The sequence below is a fragment of the Chiloscyllium plagiosum genome, unplaced genomic scaffold (assembly GCF_037043375.1).
Source record: "Chiloscyllium plagiosum isolate Xiang-an unplaced genomic scaffold, Cpla_swu_hap1 HiC_scaffold_3, whole genome shotgun sequence".
NCBI classification, from domain to species: domain Eukaryota; kingdom Metazoa; phylum Chordata; class Chondrichthyes; order Orectolobiformes; family Hemiscylliidae; genus Chiloscyllium; species Chiloscyllium plagiosum.
In genome coordinates this window covers 11,152,091-11,176,062 of record NW_028270141.1, presented here as the reverse complement: position 1 = coordinate 11,176,062, position 23,972 = coordinate 11,152,091, and the positions used below count along the sequence as shown (strand labels likewise).

The following is a 23,972-nucleotide window of genomic DNA, read 5'->3' as shown; positions in this document are numbered from 1 at the left end:
AGGCGCTCTGAAACACACTTATTTTATTTCAGTAGAATTCTGGAACTGCAGTTGACCCTCTCTGATTATTTTTCTTGCAGTAATGTATAAACAGTATTACCCATTTACTGCCATACTCATTGAGCTACATCACTTCAAAGGAAGAAAATGGATTTGCAACCTTCAACCTTGTGCTGTAAGAGGCAACATGAAGTTTTAAAAACCTTTCTTTCAAATTCACACAACATCCTGTGGACAAAGTATTCTCTGTTTATTAATAGTGAATTGATCTAAACGCATAATTGAAAGCAAGGCAAAGGACTTTGATGCCCCCATGCAAGACTGAATCTGTTCAGATTCATGTCAGAAAAATGCTGTAAGCAAAAATCAGCAGAATTATTGACTAATAAAAAAAATGCAAAAAATGAGAATGCAATTGCTTCTGGTATTCACTGTGCAAAAATATGATAAATAATGTACAAGAACATTAGTTTTCTACTAGGTTAAGAATGAAACATTATACATCAATCATACTGCTGAAAGAAAAATCTCTCCCATTTTTCCCAGATCATGTTGAGTAGATACATATCAATCAGGCTATTTACAGGAGAACTGTCTGGATAACATTTACCTGAAAGCATGATCTACCTTTGTAAAGGGCTTTCTCATTTATTGATTAGTATCAATATATATCATTCTCCAGAAATCAGACATGCACAAATGGACAGTTTCCTTTTAAGATTTTGCTTGATGGAACTTGATAAGAGATATGCAATCTTCCCTCACTCCAATGGTGTGAATTAACATTTGCAAAGACAGGGACTAAGCTGAACAGGGCAGGCTACCTTTGCAATGCAAGCACATTATTTAAATGAATGTATCAAAATCAAAAACTTGAGGGAAACCCAATGTATAAAGATGATAAGCGTTAAGAGAAAATCAGACGTTAGTGTTTCATAACATTCCTCACTCTATTATTCTCCATAAATACAGTGAAATTTTAAACTTAGGCTATTTATGATTTGATCTCTGGCCTGCCATAAAAAGTCAGAAGTCACACAATACCATGTTATAGTCCAACATGTTTATTTGAAATCACAAGCTTTCAGAGCGCTGCTCCTTCGTCAGATAGCTAGTGGAGTAGGATCACTGAACACGGAATTTATTCTTTGAGCCAGGCACTCCACTTTAGCATCATAAATTCTGACAATGGAGCAATACTCTGGAAAGCTTGTGATTTCAGATAAACCTGTTGGACTATAACCTGGTCTCATGCGACTTCTGACTTTGTCCACCCCAGTGCAAGACCGGCACCTCCACATCATTGCTGCCGTGAAAAAAAAGTCCTACAATGTATTTTCTCTGCAAGACAAATTTAAGCAATAACTATCATTAATGTTGTGAAAGTTCATTTAGAAGACTCTTGTTGCAGTGAACTTGTAGGTATTGACCTGTAGTTTTGCTGAAATGGGCTTTAACTTTTCATAGTTTTCAGTTCGCCAATTCACAATAATATAAAACCATGCAATTACATAGTTACCTATGTTGCTTGGTCATCGAATTGGTGAAATGGTAATCTAATTATAGCACTAATTGTTTATTTATATAAATCTTTATGATGCTGACACAGGATTCAAGGGTTTGAAATATGATAATGTTCTGAAATATGTCATATCCACATGATAGGGTGGCAGGAACTACAATCCTTTTGGAAATTGGTAACCTTGAAATAGTCTTAGTCAGAAATTCTTGGACAGTGCCTAAGAAAAATAAGTTTCAGCGAAGTAGAACATGATACACTTAGTGATTTAGTGAACAGAAACCTAAGGCAGGCTTTTGTTTGTTTTGATACTGATCAAGTTAACCTTCATGCCACAGCTAGAAAGAAAATCCACATGCTCATGGAGAATTTATGACTTCCATGATGTTGTCATGGATTGAACAAAAGAGTGCCACCATCTAGACATGCCGTAAACTTTGATACAGGGGATATTCTTGCCACGAGTTCCTCTGTGCAGGGTCAGCCAAAATGGATGCCAGATGAATAATGGAGTTTGATTTGAGATTCTAATCGAGTAAAAATGCAATTAAAGCAAAACTGTCAGACTATTACAACTTAAGTTACAAGATTCATTATTCTGACACTATAAATTAATTTTCAACTTGGTATTTCACACCTTTGGAGTGAATGATTTTCTAGGCACCATGAGAATATCTACACTGAGAACAAGAAATCATTATTGAACAGCCTACGGCAGCAAGCTGTCAGTGGAAGAGAGTAGAAAAAAAAAATAAACTGCACTTTTCATATATAAGCTCCAACAATGTGAAAGCAGTCTTACAGACAGTATAATGCGAACAGATGGGGCACAGGAACCTGCTGATTACATACCGAATCTGCACCATCTGTTAGTAAATATATATCCTGGATTTTCCAGTATTTTATGCAACAATTTGGGAACCTTTTGGAGGAATAATCTGTATTAATTTAATAGATTTGATTCCCTTTTCGGAGAAAGAAAGGTTCATCTTTATGCGAGAGACTTTAGGCTTTTTGCTACACAAGAAATATCATTGCCATGTAAAATTTAAAAAAAGATAAATGTTTCTTCAGTGAAAGATTACATTAAGATAAAACAAACAACTGACGATGCTGGAGATCTGAAACAATTGTATCAATTGCTGGAGAACCCCAGAAGGTGTGGCAGCATCTGTGGGGAGAAAACATTTAGTGACCCATCATCAGACTTGATCTAGTTCCAAACTGATTTGTCCCCATAGATACTGTCAGATCTGCTGAGTTTCTCCAGCAACTTCTGATTCTGTTTGAGACTACATTAATGCTTTTTGAAAACACATTGGTTGCAGATTATAATGGAGTGAGCACTGGAAACCCTAAGAATGTATCTAATTCCAACACATTATAAATTGAGTCATGACATACATCATACTCATCAATACAAGTGGAAAAATTCAATGTAATTTACACATTCAGTTAATCAAATATGATTATTCCAGGAGGTAATGGAGAAAGTAAGTGAGAAGACAATTCATCCTTCACTCTCATCTCTATTTAGGGAGAATAATCAACAGGCATGCAGAACAGTCAACAGAGAACTAAGTGGTCCCACACTTGTTGTTGACTGTCCTCTCTTCCTATGGGTTTTTGGATCTTGGGGAAAACCTTGAGGAAAGAGGTTAGATCCAGACAAGAACTAAAATTTCTGTTTGGTAATATTTTCAAAGCTGCTGTTTTAGAGATTAGTCCCACAATTGATTGCTCTATGGATGTGTATCTAAGTTTTTTTTACAACTTTGATTTTAAATCACACAATTTGAGTGATAATGTAGAGACATCAAAACATTTTTTTCTAAATTGATCACAGTTGAAAAAGTGTTACTAAAAGGAGCATACTATCACTCTTGGAGAAAGTATGGACCCAATTTTACAAAGTGAAAAATACATACAGAAATGCTTCCTAATAGAAGAACTGTAACTAATTCCTGTGGACAAAAGAGCAGAATTGTTTGGGATTGTGGATTGTTTGTAGCATGGCAGGATTGACAGGATATCTAACTCTCACAAAGCTATATAGAGCAAAAATCACAAAGAAGTACTAGACATGATTTCCCCCCCACCTTCAGATGACACATCTTTCTTAAGACATGTGCAGGGTAAATAAAAGGGGATAATTATGAAACTTTCCTATTATTCATCCTACAGCTTGGAAATGTCAAAGGCAGACATGCACAGATTCTGCACAAATATTCAAAGATTAATGCTTTATATCAGGAATAATAAAAACATCACACTGAAAAGAACTGCAAAACTGTACTTTAAAAACCACTGAAATGTGTTTAAAATTCATAACATATTGTGCAAAATAAAAGCAGAGCTTTGAAATATTATAACAGAATTGAATTAACAGTAACCTCTCTACTGAAATGTCTGAGCAATCAACATCAACTGTATGAAAGGATTTCAATTTTAACCAGTCCCAAACTCGAAATTATTAAACATCACTGCTTGTTCCATTCAGTTTACTAACAGCCTCACATATTAATAAATAACTGACTCATGTAAATAGCCTGTATGATAAAGTTAAGTTGGAAGAAAGAATGTTCAAGTTATACAGAAAACACATTTTCCATCAATTAAGCTTAAAATGGAATTCTAGAAATAATAATAGTTTATTTTACCAATAGATAATGAAAGGTAATTGGTATAAATTCACGTAATCCCTTAGCAATCTACTCTGCAATACACTTTGAGAAAGAAGCATTATTTTAGCTACATCAAGCATGCTCCAACAATCTAAACTCAATGATACTTGAGTTTAAAATAGCTAATTGAGAGTTCACTTCACTATATTAAGAACATAAACCAAAAACAAATACTAAATTCCATATATTGAATTAACAGAGGAGCATTTTCCCTAATCTTACTTTCAACGAATGTCGTGCAATCTCTAAGAAATTACTTGTTCAACTTATGCATGGAACATCTAACAATGCCAATGGATTTAATGAAACAATTAATAGAAGTTTAAGCAAAATGAAAAATAGCTTGCAAATTACAAATCCTTTAAAACCAAAAAATCCTTTTAGCCATCATTTCCATTTACATTGTAACAGCACAGAGCTAAAGATCCTTATAATCAGCATTACGCTCATCCTTTTTCCTAGTTATATATCAACATTTGCCAATTCATAAATGATTTCATAACAGATTATATTAAACCCAAGTTATAAATATGTTCAAACCAAACAGAAGTGTGACATTCTGTAATGTAATTATTTACTTTGCACATATTTTAATTTACTTGCTATATATGTAATTTTGCAAAACTGGAATATTTAATCTGCCACAATCCTTTAGCCTTTTTGCAAATGAAGGGCTTCAATGGTTAGATAGAGCTAGTTAGTTATGTAAAAAAAAGCACTCTAACAATTCTGTTGATAAGCAGATGCAGGAATAATATATTTCTTGGCAAATTACTGCTGATAATTGAAAATGATCTTTCCCTAAACAGCAGAATTTAAACATGGATTGAACTCAATAAGTATAATATTTTTCTGTTGTTTAAAATGAAACAAAGAAGTCTCCAAAAAGAAAGCTTTTGTCAAATAAATAGGATCCTCAGTCATGGAACTTCTCATTTCTTCACTCTAAATTGAAGCAGCTATTAATCAAAAATATAATAGGCAAATGAACCAGGGTTTAGTTTCAATTTAGAAATACATTCATCTGAAATGATAGAAAGAATGGCTACTGGCCCTGTGACAGGAGGATCTATCTTCACAACCCTGCAAGAGAGGAAAGCTACACGAATGAACCCTACAAAAGAACCGACCAGATCACAGCTTGAGGAAGGCAAACCTTTTGATCAGTTCCTTGAAATATAAGCTGCAGGAAGCTAGAACATTTTGATGGACTTCAAACTCTTTGCCTTCAACAGTTATTTTCAGGTCTGTAAACTCTTTCGCTCTGCGCTGCTGGTTCAACTCCTTCAACATTTCTGCAGAACAGAGAAGACAGACATTGCCAGGGTTCCGATGACGAAATTTTCGAATAAAAGAGACAGATACCTGGTGAACTCTAGCTGAGTCGCACATGTTGACATTTGTATACAACACACAGTTGATAAAAAAAAAACCATTGCCACAATGTAAAACAAAAAGCACACAGCATTTGCTTTAATAAATGAAAGTATAAAACGATAGCCTCACGAGTCTTTAAGGGTCAAATACACTTTTCATCAACAAAATGAAAGCAACTTGTGTATAACCACGGAAAGACAAGAGAAGAAAATGAAATAATCAAAACATTTCTAACACCTGCTAACTGATAATATAGCTTCCCTCCCAAAACATATTGAATATCTTAATTTTGGAACTTACTGTAGCACTGAAAACATGGCAATAGTATGCTGCAAATGAAAGACACTAAGAGCTCAATTGGTTAAAGCAAAATGTACCTGGAGGAACAAGATTCATTTATTAAAAATGATAAACTCACTGCTAATTTATAAAACTGGCAAGTAACATATGCTTTTCCAAATTCTTTCACCATTTTTGTCATATGCCAAATATTTTGAAAGAGAACAACTTTAAAATCTAAATACAATGGTTTATTGAATTACTTTGAAATGAACGCAAATCAAACTGGTTTGAATTTCGATGAGTTACTTGTCAGATTTTTTACTATTAAAAGTTTGGCTTTTAGATTGCAATAAAACGACATTGGTCTAATACAGCCTTGTAGATAGAAGTTCTATAATACAAAACAATTGCCAGACATCTCTTTATTCATTATTTTCATAATGTAGTACAATTTCAATTATTGCAATTTATTGTATGCTGAGAAGTACCTAAAGCAGCCAGATTGATGAATTGGAGCAAACCTTTTAGTCATGATTGTGAAATTGATGAAGAAAAGGTTTTCCCACTGTTATGGACATGGAAAACTAGTACAAAACTTAGCCAGTAAGGAACTCCTATTTATTTTAGGAGAACTTAAAAGTAATTATATCATACATAACGGGGAAACTCTTAGTGGTTGCACATGGTGCCAAAATAGGTTTTTTTCCAATTTTGAGTTTTATCTGTGTTGCTACCGATGTTCTTAAAATCCCATTACAGTGAAGGAAAGGACAGAAAAGACAATGCTTACTTTGGGACGACCTTGAAGTTTAAAAGCTTGAACAAAATAAACATGAACAATATTTCCGAGGCAACTAAATTCTCTTTGGTCTGGATTCCATGGCAATATTAAAACTGATCTCAAAATAAATGTGCCCAGGAAAACAATCTCTGTGGTGTGGATGTTTTCTTTCTCAATATTATTTTTTTTCTGGCAGCAAGTTCAGAGGACCCAGACTTCCAACAACAATTCTATCATTAAGCAAGGAAAACACTCAATCACTCTGATGTATTCTAATAGACAGCAAACTAGAAAGTAAAACATTGTGGTGCGCTTTTCCCATTGGAGGTGATGTAGGTCTCCCCCTAGTTGTCTCGATGAAACCATAATTAAAAACCTCTCCCACCCCGGTTAGACTCTCTTCCGTTGGGCAGAAGATATCAAAGTTTGAATACGTGTATGAACAGATTCAAGAACAGCTTCTTCCCCGCTGTTCCCAGACTTTTGAACCGACCTCTCAAATGCTGACCTCTCTCTCTCTGCGCGTTCTCTGTGGCTGTAAGACTGCACTCTGCACTCTGTTCTGCTACCCTGGCGCACTTTGCCTGTCAAGCATGTAAAACAACACTTTTCACTGTGTCTAAGTATATGTGACAATAAAAAAAACAAATCAAATCAAAGATAGCAGGCCTGACCTATGTGGTCAATATTAAGTTCCACCCATCTGTCCATCAAAGTTGTTGCCCATATTTCACTTACTATCTATATTTAGCATGTTTCAATACAAGGACATATTACAGCTGAATTTCAAGTTTCAAACCCTCCTTTCGACATGCTCCTTTTTCCTGCTTTTAGCAGCATTATGACCTATAGGTACGCACAAATACCTTTGAAAGTTTTTGTTTGTTTTTTTCAGGAGCACAGCTGAATGCTCTTAGCCTCAAAGTTTTCCACTGTCTTTAATTGTACCCCAGGGATTATCTAATCAGGTTCATACAGGTTAATTGGTCAGGATTTAATTTACTATTTTCTTTCAAAACCTTTATTGAACCGATTTTTATAATCGACCTGTTCAGAGATTTGATTGCACATCTCTGGAGCAGGTGGGACTTGAACACAGGCCTCTCAGTCCAGTGTTAGTGTTGCTACCGCCACACCACTATAACAGCGGAAGACTTAATGAATACAAGGTATTCTCCAAGAACACAAGAAGCCCAACTGATGAGCAGCAACATGTATCTATTGAGTTCAATTTGCAACTAAGGCTGTGATTTGAACTTATGCTTGTGCGTATATCTATGGAGATACCAAATATTGAAGTCAACATTGTCATCCCAGTGTTTTGTAGAGGTTGTGTCAACACAGATCTCACTAAAAATTAAGCATGGATAATATGTGAACATTTTAATGATTAGAACAACATTTTTCACTGACTTAGCTTTGAATATTACATTGAAAATTGAGTGCTTGTTTATTGTCTGACTCCTTCACACTTTGTACTTTCTGCTATCTACGATTTTTGAAGTATTGTGATTTCAGGAAGAGCAGTATTTCATTACCTCAATAACAGATTATTATTTTAGCAGTCATCCATCTCCTTTGACAATGGTCTGCACCACGACCATCAATGTTGTCTAATGTGGCTGAGGGGTCTCACTCTGGCATGCTAGGCTCTGTAGCATTTGCTATGATAGTTTATTCTCACGTTAGGTGACATGTGAAGATACTTCTACTGTTATCTTTCACTTGCAGTTTCTTCCGGGGTTATAATAATGTCTCCTATCTATTGACAGAGAATGGGCAGAGTTTAGATTAGAATGGTGCGGAAAAACACAGCAGGTCAGGCAGCATCCGAGGAGCAGGAAAATTGACGTTTCGGGCGAAAGCCCTTCATCAGGAATAGTGGCAGGGTGCCTGCAGAGTGGAGAGATAAATGAGAGGGGGTGGGGCTACATTCTCGCCACCCGCACCCTCCTCTCATTTATCTCTCCACTCTACAGGCACCCTGCCACTATTCCTGATGAAGGGCTTTTGCCCGAAACATCGATTTTCCTGCTCCTCGGATGCTGCCTGACCCGCTGTGTTTTTCCGCACCATTCTAATCTAGACTCTGGTTTCCAGCATCTGCAGTCATTGTTTTTATCTACAGAATGGGCAGAATTTACTTGAAACTGCCAGAGCAAGCATCTGGGGAGGGTGGGGGAGAGTTATGTGGGAGTGCCCTCAGCATTGGAAAAATGTCCCTAATTAAACTGGAGTTGGGATTGGTCCAACAAGCAGTGGAGTGTCACTCAGAGGTATTTGACACCAATTATACCTGTTGCATGACTAGTCAGTTTCAGACGGCTCTTGTGGTGCAGTGGTAGTGCCCTATCTCTGAGACAGGAGGCCTGGTTTCAAATTCCATCTGCATCAGAGTTGTGTCACAACATCACTAAACGAGTTGATTAAATAATATCCATTACATACATTCTGTACATTAAAGACAAATATATGTAAGTATAATGTACTGTTCTGGTATAAAGGTATACAATGGTCAGCCACTCTCTGTGCATTGGAGTCAGTATGCTGTCTTCAGTCAGACCACCATGTGCATGTGGTATATATTGATATTAGGAGGCAGAGCAACCAGTCTATGTAAGCAGTAGTGTTAATAAATGCCAACACATATGTCTCAACAACAACCCAGTCTTCCTGATATATATTACATGAGTGCATTGATAGGGAAACATTCAGAATCTATCATACTGGCAGGGGTACTTGACCCAAGAAATTATCTCAAGCCCTGGACCCACCCATGCTCAGTGATGCCTCATGAAGTTCACAGATACACAAAGACTGCCCAGCAAACACTGTGGCCCCATGGAGGGTGGAGCGTGTCCAACATTAATAGGCACTCAGTGGGTCAAGGGACCCAGCTTTGGGAAGAAGTTCACTGAATGTCACCTTTCAGCCCTTATCTCCTATTCCCCTGCACCCCCATTCCATTGGTCCATTCTCCTCCACTCATGTATTTTAGTGACAGCAGCAATGATCCTCAGGCTGATAATTCCTGATGAAGGGCTCCAGCCCAAAATGTCAATTTTCCTGCTCCTCAGATGCTATCTGACCTGTGTTTTTCCAGCAACACACTCTCAACTCTGATCTCCAGCATCTGCAGACCTCACTGTCTCCTAGTTGATTTAACCTTACTGCGAAGCCTCTTTCAAGGATGCTTACCTTGATGAAGTCATGATTTGGAGATGCCGGTGTTGGACTGGGGTGTACAAAGTTAAAAATCACACAACACCAGGTTATAGTCCAACGGGAGCGTCGCTCCGAAAGCTAGTGTGCTTCCAATTAAACCTGTTGGACTATAACCTGGTGTTGTGTGATTTTTACCTTGATGAAGTTCTCCTCCTCTCTCTGCAAAGATCTCAGTGAGTCCCTCTCTCACACTATACCCCCCCAAAGTCCTCTCCTCAGGCTGTGCAGCTGAGTGTTATGTGGAGCAGCCACAGCTCCCAATCATGGTGTTAACAATGAGGAACGTTCAGCCTCCAATTGTCCCTGGAGCTGTGAGGCAGCAGTGCTAACCGTTGAGCAACCGTGCTGCCCTTCTCATTGCTAGAAATAAATCTTGGTGAATGCAACGCCCAAATCAAAGATTATTTCTCACTCAATCTTCTTTCCAAGAGTGAAATATATATTTCGAGAATATCATCAAAGGTTAAGATTTTAAAATATACTGGCCCTTCTCTGAAGTTTGGTAGCCTAAGTCCTTGTGAAAAAAAAAAACTGAAGGCAAAACTAGTCACTGTATCTTATGTATGGTTAATGTTTATCTAATTTTACAGAAATTTCAGGCACTGTTAATGAGTTTTCCAAGCTTCTTACTAGATATAGTCTATGGAGAGACACCAATTAGTTTCAATGCTCTCTTCTGACTATGAGAGTGTCATAACAGCTGGAACACAAAACAATACAATCTGTACAGCTCAGCGAGCAAACCTATATCCAGAACCTCAAACTGAGCTATAAATCTTCTCAAAACTTGTTAACAACTTGTCACTCATTGAGAGAGATCAGAGGTATCCTTCTGATCACAGTTAAGAACACACTTCAACATATGATTAATTTATTTTTTTTGTGGTTGCATACTCATGAACAGGTTTATAAATCAATAAACTTCATTCATATCATGAGTTAACATTTTGACCTCAACTGTGTAAGAATGCAGCTTTGCTCCAAATGAACATTGAGTATTGCAGTAAAAGACCACTTATTCCATCTTATAGCCTTTAACTTTGCTTTCACAGGATACTTGGTTGTTGAATGGCTATCAGAACCAATAAAATAATTTGTCACACCATTTGCTGATCATGTAAATTGGCATTTGCAAGAAGGTCATCCTCCAAAATTAATGTACTATAATAAACCGCAGCTGTTTCTCCAGAAAACATGGTGGAGTGCAGTATGGCTGGGATCACAGCAGAACAGGAAATGCACACATTTTATATGGGGAAATGGGGTGCAGAAAATCTAAGTCAGTGTCCTGCACAGTATTTTGGTAATTTCAACACCTACTGATCTCCATTTCAAGACCTCCAGACAGTTGGTCATCTTTTAAAGAAGTGCTATCTCACACACCTTCACATATTTCTGCTGAGCATCCATTCCCACACTCACAACTCAATGGAAAATGCAATCCAAAAAGACATTAGTTTGGGCACACATAATTATGCTGCTGTGGACTTAGCTGATCCTGCTCCATCAGGTCTTTCTTTACAGGTTTCACGTTATGTACATTGACACAATAAACACTGTCTTGCTAAACCAACCAAGAAAAAAGTACATGGTATTTACAGGACAAAAAACATTTTCTGCTGAAAATGGTTTAAAAAGATTTCTAGAAACACCACAACACTATCCCGGATACATCAATGACCTGCTGTTGCTCATTGAATGGCTTCCATTTAATTCCAGCAGAAGGGACAGAGTTAACATACATCACTTTCCCTCCCAATTAAATGCCCTTCCTGCCAACAAGTTCAGAACCTGAGAGAGATTACTCTGCCTTGCATTACATATTAATACCAAAATGAAAGGAAGTGACAATTATACCAACTTTCTTTCCCCCTAAAATTAACAGCAAGGAGACAAATAACCTAAACACCCATCGCGAGAGATAACGGAGCTGATAATCCATGAGTAATGACATTTGTTGTTTCTGACTGGTTCTGCTGACAATTTAATTTTACTTTAGGCAACAATAAATTGCAGCAGACATGCTCATTATTTTACAACTGAAGTAATTGGTCGGACCCCAGTTCATCATTTGGGCTGAAAGTGGAATAATCAGCCGTTGATTTTCGGTGGCCAAGCTTACTTCTATAGTACAGAGGTGCACAATAAGTCATTTCATCGGAAAATGATCACGTCCCTGTGCAATATTATTATAACAACAAGTGCATTTTCCTGGGAAAACTGCTTCTGTAAGTCCTCTGAGCAGTGCCAATCACAGCCTGATTATCACTTTGCTCTTATTCATTTCCGTGACAACTGAACTGCAAAGTCCCGACTGATTGGTGAAGGGTCACTGGGAGAAGTCAGGCCATGCCTCTTTTGATGGCCATAGCTGACATATTCTGTAAAGAGGTCATAGGTTCCCTAAATCTTTTCTTTGTAATTGTTGAATTTTCAACTCTGCTTCACTGTAGAAAATGTGGTTTTCAGAAATAATATCTGGCAATTATTAACTATCATGGAATGGGAACTTCTAAATGAAATGACTTGTAATGTAGGGTTTAACAATCTTCAGATAAACGCTCCAAGACTGAGATAGGATCTGTGGGTTTAAGACTGCATTTGAAAATGCACAAGGTATCCCACTGATGGCATGATCATATCTCCCTCATTCCTTTTCAGACTTCACCCTCCTTCCTCACATCCCTTCCTCATCTGAGTCTTCAACCCCTCTCTCATTCCCGTTCAGTCTTCACCCCTCTTCCTCACCTCTTTCTCTCATTCCTGACAGTCTTCATCCCCTCCCTCATTTCTGACAGTCTTTACCTCACTCCCTCACCTGCCAACAGTCTGTGCCCCCTCCCTCACTCCCAACACATTTCATCCCCCTCCCTCACCCCTCGACAGTCTTCACACCTCCATCACCTAATGGTCTTCATCTCCCTCCTTCATTCCTGACAGTCATCATCCCCTCTCTCACCCCCAGTCTTCACCCTATGACCTCGCTGCCCGTCAGTGTTCAACCCCCCACTCCTTCACCCACCAACAGTCTTCATCCCCCTCCCTCATTCCAGACAATCTTCACCTTCCTCTTGCACCCTGATTGTGGTTTCTCAAATATTCCAGAATGCATTAATATTTGGAAGTGAAACATTGAGGCTCATGGACTGATGACCTGGATTCCCTACTGCCATGATGTTCTTCATGATGTTGGATTTGTCCCAATTCAGCATGAATGGATGATTGTTCCACAATGAGACAAGGTTCCTGTAGTTCCTCTGAGCAACTCTCTCTGTTGGATGGACAATATACGATTACTGCTGCTACACTGACGACTGAATGACTGTACTCATTTCAATGGTGGCCTGTTGGCCCAAGTGTGGCAACTGTCACGCACACCACATCTATTACAGAGAGTAGTCTACTGCTCTTGATTAGACTGCCCTTTGTTACAAAGACTCAACTATGGAGCCAGGCTCTTTCATGGCACAGGCCGTTGAGTCTTCACTTTTCTCTGCAGCAGTTATGATGGTGATATGTCACACTGCAGTGGGATGGTTCAGTATTGGAACAAGGCTGTAGAGAAGTCAGTGTTTGCCTTCAAAAGAGATTTGATTGCCTGAACTGTCTACTTAACTTCCCCATTGAGTATTCTAGATCTGGTTACATGTTCAACTCAAGGAAATGGTTGCAGACAGATTTGTTAGCAAACTACATGCAGGATCCAGTGTGTAGCAAACACTTCAGACAAGACCCCGACAAGTGCATCTATGGTGGGATATTTAAACTTTCTACCTCAACCACTGTGAAAAACAGTCAACAACAATGAGGTAAGGCAGTCTGTCAAATAAAGTATTTTTATATAGATCAGTTCACATTTGTTCCTATGCGTTGGTGGGGAAATTAATAAGGCTGGCATGGACTGAGGATCTGTACTGTGCTATATGACTCTGTGACTCTCTCTGTTCAGGCTGTGAGTAACACACAACTTACACAGTTAGCTATGAGGCGCTCAATCTCCTTTAAAATCCCAAAATACTAAGCAGATAATCACCCCCTAACTCTGTAGTAATGCAAGTATCCTTGGCCAATTTGGAATGACTAGCCTCTTATCAAACACCAGGAGTTTATCTGTAATGATGAAATGCTCTTGATGCTAAAGATTTCACGGTGAACCCACCAGGTGTTTGACGTGACCAACTTTTGACGCAATACCAGCCTGTTCTTAATCTTCCTTTTGTTCCAACTGAAATTCAGCAGATATCCTGATCATGAATTACATTCAGACTTTCTACTATCTGATATTCTTTACGTTGCAGTACACAATGTTTCATCATGTCTCCTAGACATTGTTGTTTCATGTCTGCAGATTGTAACTTCTGTTTAGAGTTGTAGAGATGTACAGCACAGAAACAGACCCTTCGATCCAACTTGTTCATGCCGATCAGCTATCCTATATTAATCTAGTCCCATTTGCCAGCACTTAGCCCATATCTCTTTAAACCCTTCCTGTTCTTATACTCATCCGGATGCCTTTTAAATGTTATAATTGTACCAACCTCTTGCCACTTCCTCTGGCAACTCACACACCACCCTCTGCGTGAACAAGTTGCCCCTTGGGTCCCTTATAAACTTTTCCCCTCTCACCTTAAACACATGCCCTCTAGTTTTTGACTCTTCCATCCCAGGGAAAAGATCTTTTCTATTTACCCTATCCATGCCCCTCATGATTTTATAGACATCTATCAGGCCTCCCCTCAGCCTCTGATGCTCCAGGGAAAACAGCCCTAGCCTGTTCAGTCTCTCCCTATAGCTGAAACCCTCCAACCCTGGCAACATCCTTGTAATTTTCAGCTATGGTGTTTACATAGATAGAACAGTGACACTCAACTTTTTCAAATTAAAATTAATGGAATCTCCACTTGATGTCCATTCTGTCAAATTCTGTAAAACTGGTAAGATCATCAATTTACCAGAGGCATCCCTCAGGTAACTTTCTTATTGGAGGCATTTAATTCAACATGGGCATATTTTCTAAAGGAAGAAGCAATCATCCTCACTAACCTCCTTTGCAAGAGCAAGCATTTGGCTTTTGGTTACCCTGAAACTGTATTCTACTTGAGCACATCTTCCAGAAGTGATCTATATTTTAAGGTTAAAAATCACACAACACCAGGTTATAGTCCAACAGGTTTAATTGGAATCACACTAGTGTGATTTTTAACTTTGTACACCCCAGTCCAACACCGGCATCTCCGAATCATATATTTTAAGGTGTAGCATTGTTTTGTCAGAGCCAAGTAAGGTTTGTGCTAGTGAGGATTTTTTGTTCCACAGCATTGACATAGACTCCTAGTGTCTGCTGTTTGGCCAACCCTTTCTGTTGGATTGTCATGTGTGTCAGCGGAGTATTTGTACCTTATTAGGTGGACAGGATCTCTTGACCTTCTCTGGTAAGGGATACTCATCTTCCTGGTTTCTGCTTCCATCCCAATTTGAGACACCTTTCTTCAAAGTCAAATCTTCTTTGGGTTGTAATTAATCTGACAGACTCATTGATAATCCCAACAGAATTTCTGCTTCCTATGAATTCTGTGTTCAAAACTCTACAGTCGCAATTCATTATTAATTTGCAGAGCTCATTAAAGTCATAGTATGTGCATTCTCCCGGATGCTTAACTCTTCTGTGAAACCTTGCTCTTTCAAGAATTTTATTTGCCCTCAGGTTGAAGTAATTATCGAAAGCTGTTAGAACTTCTTCAAATCAGTGTTTTCTTGTGTATTTTGATGATGTATACTATCACCAGCTTTCGGAACTATTGAGTCCAACAGTGAATTTATTTATTCAGTTTGATTTTGAAATAGTTCTCCATCTTTATGACTGTTTTCTCCAAGGTGACTAATCTTGTGTTCAGCCTGTGTGTCATTAAATTTTTGTGGCAATATTATTTTGTCTGCCCTTTCTACTGAGCAATAAGCAGCATTTCCTCGCATTTTATTCACCCTCCGAGTCCCGTCAGCAGCAGTGACTTTCAGACGTGAAAGTTAATGACATCAACTGTGTGCTGATGTCATCACCAGGCACGGCATGGTAGAAGAGAATGTTGTGATTAGTTAGTCTGATTAGTTTTAAGTGTTTTAAATTCGCAAGAATCTAAATGCTGATTTACTCTGTTTGACTCAAAGATTTAATGAATATGGAATAGATAAATGCCGATGGCTCTAAAGTTTATAATGTTGCATTTAATAAATGGTCTTGTATTAAAGTCCCTTTAAAGATCACAAAATGTCTGAATAGCAACACTGCTGTATTTTGTCTGCAGATCTTTTGTACATTATTACAGGGATGTTATCTGTTTTTTCTCAATAAAGCTTACAATCATATTATGGCGATACTCTTGCTTCATCTGCTTACTGGTGATTTATCTGTTATTTTTCTTACCAATATGACAGGGTTTTTTTTAACCTTCTGTTTGTTTTTCCAGCTTTAGCATCCAAGATGGAGATAGTTGCTACTTCTTCATGGACCAATTAAATGTTTTCCTGTCCTTCAGGGTCCGAAACACATAGTTAAAATAGAATTCTGCAACTGTGGCCTTAACAATCATCCCAAAATTGAGGTTTATGTCATGAATTGCCTGATAATATCAGAGTTTTTAAAATCTTCTCTCTTCAGCCTCTGTATTCAAAATATTTTCAGAAACAAGTCAAGGAATAGACTGTTTGGTCATGGAGTCATAGAGATGTACAGCCTGGAAACAGATCCTTCGGTCTAACCCGTCCATGCCGACCAGATATCTCAACCCAATCTAGTCCCACCTTCCAGCACCCAGCCCATATCCCTCCAAACCTTTCCTATTCATATTCCCATCCAAATGTCTTCTTAAATGTTGCAATTGTACCAGCCTCCACCACTTCCTCTGGCAGGTCATTCCGTACACATATGACCCTCTATGTGAAAACGTTGCCCCGTAGTTCTCTTTTATATCTTTCCCCTCTCACCCTAAACCTATACCCTCTAATTCTGGACTCCCAGACCCCAGGGAAAATACTTTGCCTATTTACCCGATCCATGCCCCTCATAATTTTGTAAACCTCTAGAAGGTCACCCCTCAGCCTTCGACACTCCAGGGAAAACAGCCCCAGCCCTGTTCAGCCTCTCCCTATCAACATCAACTAGCCACGAAACGACACGACCAGCTATCCCTAGTAGCCACACACGCAGACGACAAGCAACATGAATTTGACTGGGACAACACTACCATTATAGGGCAAGTGAAACAAAGAACAGCCAGGGAATTCCTAGAAGCATGGCACTCATCCACAAACTCCATCAACAAACACATAGACCTGGACCCAATATACCGGCCACTACAGCGGACAGCTGAAACTGACAACCGGAAGCGGCAGGGACCGGCCACTATAAATGCCAGAGGAAACACCACAGGAGGCTCCCAAGCACTGAGGATGTCACCTAGACAGGGGACGAAACGTTTGCAACAAAAATTTCCAGCTCGGCGAACAGAACCACAGCAGCCTCTCCCTGTAGCTCAAATCCTCCAACCCTGGCAACATCCTTGTAAATCTTTTCTGAACCTTTCAAGTTTCACAACATCTTTCCGATAGGAAGTAGACCAGAATTGCACGCAATATTCCAACAGTGGCCTAACCAATGTCCTGTACAGCCGCAACATGACCTCCCAACTCCTGTACTCAATACTCTGACCAATTACAGAAAGCATTCCAAACACCGCCTTCACTATCCTATCTACCTGCGACTCCACTTTCAAGGAGCTATGAACCTGCACTCCAAGGTCTCTTTGTTCAGCAACACTCCCTAGGACTTTATCATTAAGTGTATAAGTTCTGCTAAGATTTGCTTCCCCAAAATGCAGCACCTCGCATTTATCTGAATTAAACTCCATCTGCACCTCTCAGCCCATTGGCCCATCCGGTCAAGATCCTGTTGTAATCTGAGGTAACCCTCTTCGCTGTCCACTACACCTCCAATTTTAGTGTCATCTGCAAACTTACTAACTGTATCTCTTATCCTCACATCCAAATCATTTATGTAAATGACAAAAATTAGAGAACCCAGCACCGATCCACTGATCGCAGGCCTCCGGATTGAAAAACAACCCTCCACCACCACCCTCTGTCTTCTACCTTTGAGCCAGTTCTGTATCCAAATGGCTAGTTCTCCCTGTATTTTGTGAGATCTAACCTTGCTAATCAGGTCCTGTGAGTCTGTTCTATCTTTCAAAAGAAATCTTTCAAAAGAATCTTGGCTGGTCTGACATTTCTTATGTCCACTTTCCTGCATTTCTCCCAAGCCTTGATTCTCCTCCTGATCAATAATCTATCTCAGTCTTAAATATGCACAAGCTGACATTTGTTTCACCTGAAATGTACTTTGCATAAATTCTAATATCTGGCCTTGGTTTGGATTAAATTAATTTTCTAGACACTGGAGCTATTTGTTTTGAAGGCTAAGTTTTCTTTTCCAATTACTATCCTTTCCAGTCTGGTCCTTTGTGCCATTATATTACATTTGTCCCTCTTGCCCATAGAGATTTCTAACTTTGGTCCAGATTTCTGAACAACTGCTACAGATTCTTCTTCTGTAAGGACTCTCAGTTCCCAGCGTAATGCACTTTTATACTCTTCCCCCGAGCCCACACCATTTTCCTTGTAGCTTTTACTAGCTTTGTGGTGAAGGCTTTATTCTGAAGTGCTGTATTAAAACTGCTGTAACACTGAGTGCTGATGCTTGTATCCACCTCCAGGAACTGTCTAACCAACTCTATCTTCTTACAGCAGTGACATTCTTAAAGTGGCAGACTCACTTTTATTATGAAACATTTTTCAAGCTTAATGATTTTATTTTCCACTGTTGTTACCCTGAACTATGTCGCAACAATCCACACCCCCAATCAAGGCGGCACAATGTCTCTACTTCCTCAGGAGGCTAAAGAAATTCAGCATATTCATAAGTACTCTTGCCTATTTTCACAGATGCACCATAGAAAGCATTCTATCTGGGTGCATAATGGCTCTGCTCAGGACCATAAGAGAGTTGTAAACACAGCCCAAAACAACACACAAGCTTTCCTTCCATCCATTGACTCATCTGCACTTCTCAATGCCTCAGAAAAGCACCATCATCAAAGACCCCTCCCACCCCAGTTATAATCTCTTCCAACCTCTTCCATCCGGCAGAAGATAGAAAAGCTTAAACACACTTACCAACAGGTTCAAGAACAGCTTCTTCCCCACTGTTAATGTTTTCTGAATGGACTTTTCAAATTTCAAATGTAATATTGATCTTGCTTTTTGCGCATTTTCTCTGCAGCCATAACTTTGTATTCCTTGCTCTGTTCTATCACCCTATGATCTTCGTAAGGGGTATGATCTGCCTGCACTGCTCGCAAAACAAAAAACTTTTCACTGTACTGAGGTATACGTGACAATAATAAGCCAAATCGAATACTTGATCACCATGTCATATGTTGCAGTACCGACCATTGGTGGATGGTGGTGGGGATAGCCCTCAGCCATCAATTTTCTTTTGAAAATTAAACAGCTCAGCCAACTCTTTGTTGGGTAGAAGGATTTTTCAATTTAGTATTGAAAGAGGGTAAAGCATGTTTGAATTTTTAAAAGAGAGAAGTTTCTTGCCTTTAAAACAAAACATGACCTATTGCATGACTTGATCAGGCTTAAGTTATACTAACCAGCTGGATCTCATGCTAGACAGCAGCTTCTTAATCCAGATGACTGTGTGATAACATCAGATAGGGGAGGGAGGATAATGCAGCTTCAACATCAACTCTTTCAGAACCACTAATCTTAGAAGAGCAATTTCATTCCACGTTCTAGACTTGGCTCCTGTCAGCCCCATGTTAATTGAAGTCATCAAACCCTCACTTATTTGTCTCCACAAAGGGACGTATACACATTGAGCTGTTATTCCTTTCTACCGGTAATCACTGACAACTGTTTTTAATGAGATTCATGCTGTGACCAGCCAATTAATGCTGCAGTTCATTCATTTATGAGATAAGGTTATCCCTTATATTGACAATTAGTCAAACAACAGAAGCAGCACGCGACTGACAGAGCTAAGCGATCCCTCATCAGTGGATCAGAACTGAGCTCTGCAGTCCTGTCACATCCATTTGTGAATGGTGGTGAACAATGAAACAACTAAATGGAGAAGCCATATTCCTATTCTCAATAGTGAGGATGCCCAGCCAGCAAGCAAGCAAAAGCCAATGATGGAAAGAGTTATCGACAGTGCCACCAAGCGACTCTTACACATAACCTGTTCACCGAGGGTCTGTTTGGTCTCCATCTGCTCCTGACCTCATTACGTCCTTGGTCCAAACACAGACAGAAGATCTGAAGCCCAGAGGTGCAGTGTAAGTAACTACCTGTGATACCAATACATCATTTGACAGAGTGTGACATCAAACAGCCCAAGCAAAATTGATCAACCGGACTTGGGAAATAACACCCCACTAGTATGGAAAAAAGCGGTTGTGATTGTTGGGGGTCATGTCTCTCAGCCTTATAATGCCATGGCAGGGGTTTCTCAGAGTAGTATCCTAGGTCTAACTTTCTTCAAAAATGCTTTTTCCTCTATCTCAACAGAGTGGGAGTGTTCGCTGGTGATTGTATAATATTCAGCACAACTTGTGATTCCTCAGATACTGAGGCAGTCCCTGTCAATACGTGGCAAGACATAGATAGCATTCATGTCTGAGCTGATAAACCATAATTAACTTGTGCCAGGCAATGAGAAACTCCATCATATGAGAATCCCTCTCTCTGGGTTTAATGGCAATCCCATCACTGATTCCCCTCTCTCAAAATCCAGTGATTAACACTGATCAAAAGCTGAATACTGCCAAATGAATGAATACTGTGGCTACAAGCGTAGTTCAGAGGCAAAGAATTCTATGGTCAGTAACTCATCTCCTGTTCCCCGTTCCTATATACCATATCCCCCCTACACAGAACAAGTGCGATGAAATACTGTCCACTTGGATGGATGGGCATAGCATTACAATAATGGAGAAACGTGACACCACCCAAGTCAAAGCAACCCATTTTCAACATCCACACTCATTGCTATTAATGCAGAGATGCAGAAGAGTGTACAAGATGGACAGCAGTAACTTACTAAGGCTCCTTTGACAGCACCTTCCAAATCCATGACTTGTCCCTCTAAAGGGACAAGGGCCACTGACACATAGGAACATTATCAGCTGCATGTTCTCCTCCACGTCTCACAGCGTCCTGACTTAAAACTATATCTGCCTTCAATGTCACTGCATTAAAGTCCTGGAATTCCCTTTCTAACAGTAGTGCAGATGTAACTCCACCAAGGACTGTGGTGGCTTAGGCAGTTAGATCTGGGCAATCAATAGTGTCCTTAGCATGAGGTTGGGGAATGCTAGGGTTCAGCAAACACAGAGAAGAGGAGATCATTAAGTACAGGTGGCGCCTCTGCTACAGGGATGGCTCCTCAGTGCGTCATGGAGTCCATAAAACTAAAGAGGCCTGGGTGTCCATCAGACTTTATTTGGTGATCTCCACAAACAGACAGAATTCTTGAAGGGGCAGGATCTGGTTCTTGATTAGCCACTTACACGGTTCAATTGGGCTACCAGCAAGTGGTTGATCTGCCAATTTTCTTTTAAAGTTGGCAAAATGGCATGGTGGCTGGACAATGTCAGACATTAGCTCCCCAATCAATGCCTTCCCACACCAGTCTTACCATCTCCCAGCCCAGTGCCAAATGGCTGATAAAAGTCCGGGGGGCTGTAGTCTTTGAGAGCAAAACGTAAGTGAGCATTCTATTTTAAATATGTGAACATTAAACAGATCTGTGAAATTGCAATGCTTGTTTAATTAAAGGTTCCCTTTAATGAAAGTGGTGAGAAAGTGTGTTTCTTACGCCTTTATTTGAAGAAAAAAATCTCATTACTTGTTGTCACCTTTTGGGCAAACAACTGCATTGATTCAGGGTCAGTGATGCACACGGTGATTGAGTGGTTGTCAAGTGCTTCCAGTATTCAACAACTGCTTTAAAAAAAAAATCCTTCCAGAATATTTAAGATATTCCAGCAATAGACCTGGAATGTCATTACCACTGTCATTGCCTCCACCAACAAGGTCACAGATATTACAGAATTTTCAATTTCAGCACTCAAATACATGGACTTCTAACACCTCAGGAAATTGTCTACAAAACAGCATTCCTCACTATGGCAGCTTGTGATTGGGAATTTAATTGCAGACTTACAGTATCAGTCAGAGGATCACATTGAGTGGACAACAGTCACAAGTACAGAATTTAAATGAGGGAACTGAGCAATTCACCAATAAAACTATTTCTGCAAAGGCTGTTAATAAAAGAAGGTTGCAGAATTCATTAAAATGCAGTCAGAAGTGTCATGAGAGGAATGCACAGCATACACGTACATTAAAAACATAAAAATTAAAAAACATAGAAATACTGAGAGCCCACATTTCCTTGGGGAGTCCAGTGCAGCCTCAGTGTGACTCCAATAGATCCCAGCCATTTCAGGGGTTCTTCATAAGGGGTGGATTGGGGAACCTCGCCTTTCAAGACTTCACAGGGAGTCCCTAGGGACTTGGCAGCTATGATCTTGAGATGGATAAGGTGTATTAGTCTAATAGAATCATAAAGTCATAGACCTGTACAGCATGGAAACAGACCCTGCAGTCCAACTCATCCATGCCAGATATGCTGAATTAATCTAGCCCCATGCGCCATGATTTTCCCCCTATCCCTCTAAACCTTTCCTATTCATATACCCATCCAGATGCCTTTTAAATGTTGCAATTGTACTAGCCTCAACCACTTCTTCTGGCAGCTCATTCCATCTATGCACCACCCTCTGCGTGAAAAGGTTGCCCCTTGGGTCCCTTTTAAATCTTTCTTCTCTCACCTTAAACCTATGCCCTCTAGTTCTGGACTCCCCCTTACCTCACCCTGGGATAAAGGCCTTGTTATTCAGCCTTCCATGCCCCTCGTGATCTTATGAGGTCACCCCTCAGCCTCTGACACTCCAGGGAAAATAGCTCCAGCCCATTCAACCTCTCCCTATAGTTCAAACTCTCCAACCCTGGCAACATCCTTGTAAATCTTTCCTGAACCCTTTCAAGTTTCACAACATCCTTCCGAGAGCAGGGAGGCCAGAATGGACAGAACAAGGGCCACTAAGGAGTCCAAACAATTGAAAGCTGGAGCCATTTTGGGTTTTGAGGTCTTCATTAAAAAGGTGGCTGAGGGCAAAGTCCATTGTGTTTTTGGAGTTGGTGGCTGCACAATTCGTCCCCACTTTCCCAAAGGCACAAGCCGCCAAGATTCTGAACTGCACCAAATAAACAGATGCTTGAGGTGCCCACAGCAATACAAAGCAGCCAGCCCCAGCTCCATCAGATGGTCTGTTGCTGGCTCCACAAATTTCAGGCACATGATCTACAGATTTACAACTTGCATGCATTTATATTTGTGCTATTTTGATCACCACACATTCGTTTAACCTTCTATATGCAGTGGAACCATGTAAGGTAGAAAGTGTTTAGTAGAGGTTTTCATTGATATTCAAACATACCAGCTGATATTTACAGTTCAAGCAAAAAACACTGCAGAAAGGTATTGTTGATAGCACTCGATCTGTAAAAGTACATCAAGGATTGAACTGTTGCTTGTATATATTAGGGTGCAATATTTAACTTCTAATTTCTAATTTTAATTTGTTAAAGTTGATTCTTGCCAGGCTGTATTTTTCTAAAAAGTTGTACTATGTAAGAGAGCTAATATATAAAACTGGTCTCAGTAAAATTTGATTTTTGAGCTCTAAAATCAGTCAGCACAAGAAAACAATGTTGTCTTTTACTGAGCTCACAGTTTCATTGCAAGCACAAAATCATACTTGTCAAAGGTTTGGTGAAAACAATCTGCGACGTACAGACGAGGTTTTTGAGAAAGCCATCAGTACATCTGAGAGCTAGCTTCAGCTGATGTTTATTTCAGCAGCCATTCTTTAAAGATCATGTTCAATAGAACATCATCATTATACAATAACAT

General features: G+C 39.5%; 1 protein-coding gene across 8 annotated transcripts in view; it reads right to left on the bottom strand.

Moving 5' to 3' along the window:
• The window catches only part of klhl29 (kelch-like family member 29), a 399,100-nt gene that overhangs the window by 102,790 nt on the left and 272,338 nt on the right, over nucleotides 1-23,972 (bottom strand). For all 8 annotated transcript variants that reach the window (XM_043676918.2, XM_087977403.1, XM_087977393.1 and 5 more), the window contains one exon: nucleotides 5,360-5,498. In XM_043676918.2, the coding sequence (XP_043532853.1) occupies nucleotides 5,360-5,498 (139 nt within the window). The remainder of the gene's footprint in view (nucleotides 1-5,359; nucleotides 5,499-23,972) is intronic.